The sequence below is a fragment of the Drosophila grimshawi genome, unplaced genomic scaffold (genome assembly GCF_018153295.1).
Source record: "Drosophila grimshawi isolate 15287-2541.00 unplaced genomic scaffold, ASM1815329v1 contig_1369, whole genome shotgun sequence".
Classification (NCBI taxonomy): Eukaryota; Metazoa; Arthropoda; class Insecta; order Diptera; family Drosophilidae; genus Drosophila; species Drosophila grimshawi.
Window position 1 is genome coordinate 693,163 of NW_025062891.1, and position 9,085 is coordinate 702,247.

The 9,085-nt window shown below is 43.1% G+C and overlaps 1 protein-coding gene across 1 annotated transcript; it reads right to left on the minus strand.

The window, feature by feature from the left end:
• Window positions 1-1,031: 1,031 nt before the first annotated feature.
• Window positions 1,032-6,246, minus strand: LOC6561338 (serine proteinase stubble). The gene is made up of 8 exons (XM_001986881.2): window positions 6,081-6,246; window positions 4,475-6,008; window positions 4,215-4,405; window positions 3,872-4,160; window positions 2,435-2,612; window positions 2,215-2,367; window positions 1,528-1,799; window positions 1,032-1,460 (listed from the first exon to the last, which is right to left on the minus strand). Exons 1-8 carry the CDS (start codon window positions 6,168-6,170, stop codon window positions 1,297-1,299), a joined length of 2,871 nt encoding a protein of 956 aa, XP_001986917.2. The 5' UTR covers window positions 6,171-6,246; the 3' UTR covers window positions 1,032-1,296.
• Between the last annotated feature and the right edge of the window lie 2,839 nt (window positions 6,247-9,085).

Sequence of the window (9,085 nt, forward strand, 5' to 3'; positions counted from 1 at the left end):
CTTGCAAAGAAAGTTTTGTACTTCGAAATATTGGGAAATGTTTTCAATGTTTTATTTTTTGGTTGGTTCGGTTTTTTTTGTTTTATTTTGCTCTCGTTCGTTTGTTTATCATATGCGGCGCCTGCCAAAAAATGTTAAACAGTTGCCAAGCTCTGCGCATGCATTTTGAATATAAATAGTCCATAAATGAATAATGTGAGAAGTGCGATGGCCTACTACTCGGATGTCTCTATGCAACCGAGCGGTTGGTTTTAAGGCTTGTGTATTTCTCCGACTCAACTCGAAATGCTATTCATTTAAATTGTTATAAATTTCCCAAAACAATCTAACCTTTTCTATCCCTAGAAGGAAATCAACAATCAATGCACTTAATATTCGAGAGCAATACCCACAGACTCTGTTAACTACTCTCGGATTTAATATATATTGAATGAGCGCGTGAGGAACTCATAAAATGAGCAGTAGATGGCGCCAGTTTATCTGACTGCCTAAAAGTATACAATGGTTTTGTTTTTAAACACGGCGGGTATTAAAAATTAATTATCAAGTCTTTTTAACATTTTTGAGAGTTTCCACAAATGACTTGGCTAATAAATAAATATGCCTCAATTTCCCAATAAAAGTTGTAAGCTGTAAAGTTGTTTTAAACATTTTAATTGAATTAATTTGTTGTGCTTTTAAATAAATAATTACAATACGGGTATTAAATTAAATTACAATAGCTTCTTCTAAGTATTCGTATAATAACTTCGTGGAAAAGAAGCGCCTAATCAAATGACCTACATCGAGTAGAGCAATTTGCCGAATGTCTATTAAATAAAACTTAAGTCTAAATAAATGTTATGCAATAATTTAGAAAATTATATACAGAGCAAATGTGGAGGAATAAATTAAGAATCAAATCAATTAATAGGTTACATCATCATTATATCATTATCATCATTAGGATGTTTCTTTTTGTTTGTTTGTGTGTTTTGTTAATTATGATTTAAGCTAAGAATTTCTTTAAAATTAACATTATGACATTGTGATTGTTGTTGTTTTTCGTGGTGTTTTTGTGTTATTTGTGCTGTGTGCTGGAGGTGAAATTGGGGGGATGAGGAGTAACTGAAATCGTTGCTTGGGTTATGCGCAAAACTCCATAAGATGAGTGGAGCGAGTGGCGATAACCGAAGCACGAGTTCAAGTTTGAATTGCGGTTTCGATATCGATTTCAATTTCGATATCAACATCGATTCAGGTGCTGGGCATTCACTAAGGATTAGGCATAATACACAGGCGAAGACTACGATGCGACTAAAACTGTAGAATCTGATTGATCCAGTCTCGGAACTCGGAGATGCGCGTATAAACGCCCGGCTGATTTGCCTCCGCACAGCCAATGCCCCACGAGATGACGCCGCCCAGCTGGAAACGCTTATCCGACTCACGCTGGAGCACCATGGGGCCACCAGAATCACCTGTAAATGTGTATTTTGCATGCAATTAGCGAGTCATTTAACTCCAGTGGTCAAGTCACAAACGCACCTTCACAGGAATCGTAGCCGCCCTTCTTCCAGCCGGCACAGATGAATATGTGCGGTATGTGCTCAATGTAGCCCGCAGAGCGATACATCGACTCGCAAATGGTGTTGTTGATGACAGGCACAGCGACCTCCTGCAACACGCTGGGCAGCGGACCATCCTCGTAAAGGCGACCCCAGCCGGTAACAAAGGCCGTCTGGCCAATAAAGTTCTCATCGTTTTCAGGCACACAAACGGGTATAATATTTGGCTGGAAGACCACAGGCTCATAGAATCTAAAAGAAGAAATGGTTTTGAATTTAATTGGTTGTTGTGAGTAACTAGTTTGGTTTATATCTTTAAATTGCGACTGATATTATGGCCTATAATGATAAACATAAACTAGAAATAATTATGTAAGAATCATCGACTTGAAGCTACATTTCAAATATGGAATTCTCTAATATTGCTGATGAAAAGGTTCTACGATTTCGAATATTGTTAAGCATACTAAAAACACAATTAATTTCTTTGAGCAGTATGATCAACATTTAGTTCCCCTCTCTTTACTCTTAGTACTTGATAATATATATTTCCTAATTAATTTAGAAAGTTTATATATTAATAAAGACTCTTATTTGAAGACCGTTGAGAGGTATACAAAATAAGTTTATATTCTCATTTTTCATTCCGTGTAGTGCTTAAACTCACCTGAGCAAGGCTAAATCGTATTCAAAGGTGCGTGGATCAAACTGTGGATGCGAGGCAACAATTTGGACACGTCGCTCCTGGAAGCCATAGGGTTCCTCCTCCTCGGCGAGATCATATTCGCCCAGACGCAACAGCAGATCGGAGGGCGGTACACTGAAAAGCGCAAGTTGTTGTCAGTTAGAGATGGGTTTTAATGCGCCCTTTTATTGCTGCCACTTACTTGTCAACACAATGCGCTGCGGTGATTGCCCAGTTCTCGTTGAGCAGCGCAGCTCCGCACTTGTGCAAATAGGTGGAGGTGCGCCATTGACGAAGCGATATCTGCCAGGGCCAGCGTCCAAAGGCTGCGTTTGCGCCGCCAACGATGCGCGGCTCGGGGAACATGCGACGTCCACAGACTGCAACAGAGATGGAAAACCAAAGGGAAGCAGGCAATTTAATAGGCTAGCAAGTCACAATTAAAGTAATGGCCAAAACAGCCCTTTAAACATTTTAATCACTACAGCAGGCACTCAGTCATTCTGCAGTCATCTGTGGCAATGTAATATGCTTTGGCCATGTCTTGCGTTTTCGGACTTTATCTTGGCCAGGCCTTGACTTTGGCCTGCAGTCAACGGCCTACTTTATGACGACGACTAAGACGACTACGACGACGACGACGACTCGTTTCGTGCATCAAGATATTTGCAGTTGGCTGGCAAATCGGTCAACCGGGCCTCGGCAGGCAACTGACTCCTGACTCATTTTGCCAGCGGAACAGCAGGAGGTTTGGGGAGTGGGGTAGATCGTATAATCGACTAAGCAAGCACGGGTAACCGCAGACAACGTGACCCAGGCGGCACAATGACCGCAACGCCAGTCATTATTGTAAATTATTGCTGTAAAAATTGCCATGGACATAAGAGTTGCTGTTGCTGTTGTTCTTCTTTATTTTGTGGCAGTAAAAGCCGTGCTTAGCTTTCTAGACAGCATGTTGTGTTTTTTTTAATATTTTTTGCAGCTGCTCCTGTATAGCGTCCCTGTGACTACTCGTACTGCTCACATTTGAGCATCATTCTCGCGGTAAGCAGTCAGACACAAAGTTCTTACTCAAGGCCAATGTTCAGCCTTCAAATTGAATTTAATGGCCACGCATCTTTTTCTTATGGCCAAAGTCTGGTATATTAATAGATTTCTTCTGCGCTCTTCGGTAAACTAGTTTTTTCTTTTTCCTTTTTTACACCTTATACTCTTGTAGCGGGCACTAAAACTATTAAATGGGGCAGGGTACTTTGACTACCGTTTTATATATAGTTGATTGATAAATTAAATATATAATATAAAAAGATGTTCAGTATTTAGACATTAACTAGCTTCAAAGTGTTTTAATTTAAAAAATCTATTCAATGAAAATCGATTGTTTTTAAAAGTATCATGATTAATCATAACAAAAACTATTATTTCAAAGGCAAATGGCCAAAAAAACACCTCGAGATCTGAGTTCTTGTGCGGAATGCAGTTTATCTTGTTTGCAAAAAAAAAAGATTCTTAGGAATTCCGACAGCAAGAGTATTTAGACTGCGGCATGCCGCATCCAGCTACTGTTATTTTTTGTTATTTTCTTTTCTTACTGTTTCGCCTGCATCAATGAAGCAATGAAGCGCATCGCTGAACTTACCTTCCCGGTAATCGACGCCCTCCAAGCCAGTGGCAGGCGCTACAGTTGTATTCCCAGTTGCATCGATCGTTGTATTTAGCTCCTCGCTGTAATCCGTTGTGGTGCTGTCGATGCTGCTGCTGCCGCTCGACTCGCTGCTTGATTCTGCTTGAGTTGAAGTCGAGGATACTAATTCAATGCGCTCCGTTGTTGTTGTTGTTGTTGTCGTTGTTCTTGTAGTTGTTTTTGTTGATGGTGCATCTGTAGTTTTGCTGGTTACAGTTGTACGTTTTGTTGTTGGTGGTGTTGCTGTTGTTGTTCTTGTTGGTGTTGTGCTGCTGGCTGCTGTTGTTCTTGGTGTTGTTGGTGCTTTTGTTGCAGCTGTTGTTGTTGTGGTAGCTGTTGGCCTGCTAGTGGTTCTATGCGGCTTTGTATTGCTAGCGGTGGTTGCCATTGTTTCTGCATGCATTTGACTCTGTCCTGGCTTTGAATCGCTGCTGGTGCTGACACTGGTGGCCACAGAGATAACCACCTTGTCTGTGGCGCTGGGCGTTGCTGCAATTAGAGTTCGATTCATGTTTACCTCGAGCTGCGTGTTGTAGTTGCTGTTATTCTACAACTTACCTGTCGTCTTGTTGTACAACTCCGGCAACAGAGTGGGCAATGGCACCCAATCCGCCGACTGTCCCGACTGCCAGTTGCTGGAAATGGTCGCATTTGTAGTCGGCTCCGCTTCAACATCAGTCCAGGTGATTAGACCTGGTTTCTTGGTCGTTGTTGTTGCTGTTGCTGAGGGTGTTGCTATTGGTTTGGTTTGCAATTTGGGCGCTTCGGTGGTTAGCAGCGTCGTAACGATTGTTGTGGTGCTTACAACGGGCGCAGCTGTTGTTGTTGTTGTTATTTTTGGTGGATGTCGGCGTGTGGGCTTAGGCGTGCTGGAGGTGCTAGTAGTTGTGGTGCCCATGCTGCTGCTGCTGGTGCTAGCCTGCTTTTTGGGGGCTGATGTTGTTGCTGTTGCTGAGCTGCTGCTGCTACTGCTGATGCTGGTACTTGTTACTGGTCTGCGCGTAACTTTTGTGCTTGCTGCTGCACTTGTCGTTGCCGCTGTTGCTGTGAATGTTGTGCTGCTGTTGGCATCCGCCAGCAATGCTGGCACCTTGACAATCTCACCCGTTGGTTGTGGCTTTGGCCGGGGCGCTAGAGTTGTTCGCTCTGGCAATTTGCTTGTTGATGTTTTATGGCTGTGTGATATTGTCGATGTTGAGCTGGTGGTGCTGTGGGCTGGCTTGCGAGCGGGCAATGTTGTTGCTGTGCTGCTGCTGCTCTCGATGGGCCTGCGTGTCGCTGTTGTTGTTGTGTTACTGAATACTATTGGTTTCTTGGGTGGTGCTGGCCGTCTGCTCGGCTGTTGCTTTTGTGGCTTTAGCGTTGTGGTGCGCAGCGGTGGTGTTGGTCGGGCTGTTGTCGTGGATGTTGTTGTTGTTCTTTTTGTTGGGATGCTTGCAGGCGTTGCGGCGGTGGTTGTTGTTGTTCTGCTTGTTGTCTTCACAGCTGCAGTGCTGGTGCTGCTGCTTGTTGTGGGTCTGGTGTGCCTTCTGGTGGTTGTTTCGGGCAAGTGGTGCGTAGGTTCGGTGACTGTTGGAGTGGTTGTCTCCACTATTTGGAAAGTGACAAACCTGCTGGGCACTGTGGTTGTTTCAGTCCGGTGCTCAACAGCTGATGCAGTGGTTAGCACTGGTCGGGTAGTGGTGGTGCGACGACGTGTCGGTTTCGCAGTAACTGTCAGCGTTGGTGCAGTGCTGGGCTTTGGTGTGGTGCGCACCACAAAATGTGAGTTCTTATGCGTGGTGTGCACAATAGTTGGACGGCGTGTTGAGCTAGACGTGTGGCTCGACGCTGCGGTGCCGGTGCTGCTGCTGCTGGTGGTGCGCACGGGTTTAATGCTGCTTAAATAGCTTTGTGTCACATTTTTGAGCAGTTCGCTGGCGGTATTTTGCTGCTGCTGATAATTGTAACTGTGGGTGGTGCTGCTGGCCTCGGTGGTGAGTTTGAAAAGCGCGCTTGTTGGCAAAGTGGTTGATTCGTGGGGAAAGTGCGAGATGGTGTTCTGGTCGATGCTGTTATCGTTAATCTCGGACGCAAACAGCGAGGCCTCTTCCTGCAGAAAAGAGAATTGAAGGCGCGGTTAAAGTTTAAAGTTACTGCTGAGTGGTTGTCGCTGCAAACATACCTTCAGAGCACAGCACGAGCCAAAGTAGAATCGATCGATGCATGTGCCCAAGTGCGTGCCATTCTGCTTGATGCAATCGATGGCAAACATGCAGGTCCCAGAGCGTCCCGACTTGCGCACTATGCAGGGCAGGTGTCGTATGTTGCGTCCGGATTGAACTGTAATTAAATTAAAATAGGTGGTTTGAATAAATCCCATAAGAGCAGAAGCATAGAGAAACCAAAATAATGTTTAAAAAAGAACTACTTTCAAGAGTTCACATTGCTTCCTATTTGATTACTAAAACACATTTGTGCCTTTTGGTTGTATCTGGATATTTGTCATAGTTTAAATCGGCATTACTTATTCATAAAGTAGCCATGAGTCCATTGTCAGAGGAAGTAAGAAATGAATTTAAAGAATATTTGATTTCTATAGTTGTGTGCTTTTTTATAAAACCTGAATACTTTTTATATGATGTTAAATGTAATTAAATAACTCTTCCAAAAAGTATAAACTTGTTTGTGTAGTCATCCCCTGGTCATAAGTTAAAGCCTCTAAAAGTACGGCTATTTGAAAAATACTTGTATATTTAGAAATCACATGCTTTAATTGTTATGCGCAATCAAATATTTTGATGTCTTAGAGTAATAAAATGCGCTTTGCTACGTATTTTTATTGCTACTCTGATGCTCCACACCATTTCCGTTTGCTGAAGCGATTAACGTCGTCAATTTGTACGCCAATTTGAAGCAGACGTTTACCGTTAGACAAACGGTTAACCCAAGTGAAAATGAAGTGGCAACAACAATAATAACAACAACAACAACATCAAGAAGCAGAAGCCGAAGCAGAAGCAGTAGCCGCACAACGGGCCATGAAAGACACGCCACAAAGTTTGCTTAAGGGCGTCAGCTTGAGACGACCCGATGAGGCAATACAGTCACAATAGCAACAACAAGAACAACAACCAGCAACAACCAGCAACAGTAGCAATATTATTATTCTTTTTATTTATATTTATTTATGAATTGCCTGCTTAAGAATCTACAGCAAGTTTTGTAATGGAGCCGACTCGCATCGACTTGTTCAGTCTTTGAACTTATGTAATTGCAGACGACACTCGAGCCACAGAGAGCGAAAGAGAGAGGAGCTTCAAAACGAAAGACTTAAGCAACAAACTGGCGACAACAAGCGGCGCCTTTCTTTAGCAGCGCCACTGTGGAACCTTTTGTTTGCACTTCTCGCGTGGTCATAAATAAATGGCACAGCTCGAGACTTGAGCATTCTCGTTAAGCGCTAAGTTACACTGCGCATAAATTTCGCGTGAGATTTACTCGTATTTCAATGCTAAATCAGCAGCAACATTGCAGCACCTCTATGCTTGTGTGTGAGTGTGTTTTGCGTTTATTGAACTTTAACTGTAATCTTGGGTATATACATGAGTTTATTGGTTATGCAATTAACACGAAATGCTGATATATTGAATATGCGATGGTAGCGCAAAACAAATGACTTAAGACACGAACTGGCCAAGAACCAAACAAAAAAAATACAGCAGCACCACCGAAAACTGAATGCCGGCCTTAAATACAGACAGAGAGAGACACACACACACACACACATGCAGGTATGATTATAATTTTGTAGTCAAAACTTTGTCACGTTTCATAGGCGGTGCGCGCAGAGCAGTCAGCGTAGCCGTTGACTTTAGCTCTTTCTTTACAGCTGCTTCTTCGTCAGGTTCTCTGTGTTTGCATTTCATTTTGTGGCTTTTTGGGTCAACAGCTTAGCATATGTTTCGCTAGCCACTCGCCGAGCACACTGCCAGCCTACCAAGCAGCTAAACAGCTAAGCGGCAAAGTGGCCAAGTCAGGCAACGGGCCAGGTAAATTTCAAGCGCGGCCCAGTCCCGCATTGCAATGTCGGAAATTCGTTTTTGGCATGCGAATGCGGCCACACTGTGTGCCCCCATTTTGTGGGCGACTATTGATAAATTGGGTCACTCCGCCGACCTCTGCGTAGGTGTTGTATTAGATTGACCACCACAGCTGGCTGGCTGGCTGTGAGAATGAGTTCATTTCATTTGCGGGCATTGTTTTTATTTATTTCCCTTTCACTTGGCGTCAATTTACTTTCCGCTTTCTGCTTCGCATCTCTACGTACAAATACATTCGTATAATTTTTTATTTATTATTATTGCTGCTGTTGTTGTTGTTGTTGTTCGGCATTGGTCCAGTCAAGCCATAAAAATGAAATGGTTGCCACCTTAACAGAGTCGTTCGCTGGCTGTTGTTGTTGTTATTTTTGTTGTTTTTGTTGTTGTCGTTGCCTGGCACACGCTTTCTTGCCGCTGCGCTGGTGGCTCATTTTATGGCAACATTCTTTGATGGTTGACCTCAATTGCTTTTGCTCGCTGACGTTTGGCCGCTTGCCGGCTTTGCCCGTTTTTGGCCGAGTATATGTTTGCTTTTAGCCAAGAAAGTTGTCTAGTGTTAGTTTCAAAACTCTCGCAAGCTGATGCTGCGACTGTTGTAACCACTTCAAGCGTTGAGCTTTGCTGTCGACAAATTGGCAGCTGTTTGTTGCCACTCGCTCTCATGTCTTATGGCATCGGTCCAGCGAGGAAGTGCTAATAGCGTCAAAATTTAATTCTTAATGGCTGTGACCCAATTTAACAGTGCTCAAACTCGCAACGCCTGTCCCAGCGCATCATTAACTTTGATTACTTTCATTTGAGACGCTACATGAGCAAGCAGCAGCAGCAGCATCCACAACTTTGATGATTTTCTCAAAACAAGTTTTTGACTTGAATCTTCTGTTTTATTTTGGCAATCAAATTTGATTGCCTTCTTTCTTGTCTGTCTGCTACCTATTCTATTTCTTTGAGTGCTGCAGAAATGACCAAATGACCATTAACAGCTTTTCGCTTAAGATTTTAGTTCTACTTTTTGTACATCATTTTTACGGCAACTGTAACTTGATAACTGCTTTCGATATGTCGAATTTAACAGACATCAAATGTT

Coding starts and splice junctions, on each gene's coding strand:
- LOC6561338 (XM_001986881.2), bottom strand. CDS start 6,170: ATGTTTGCCATCGATTGCATCAAGCAGAATGGCACGCACTTGGGCACA. Junction 1,800..2,214: donor TACGATTTAGCCTTGCTCAG/GTGAGTTTAAGC, acceptor TTCTTCTTTTAG/ATTCTATGAGCCTGTGGTCT. Junction 1,461..1,527: donor CGGCTACGATTCCTGTGAAG/GTGCGTTTGTGA, acceptor ACACATTTACAG/GTGATTCTGGTGGCCCCATG.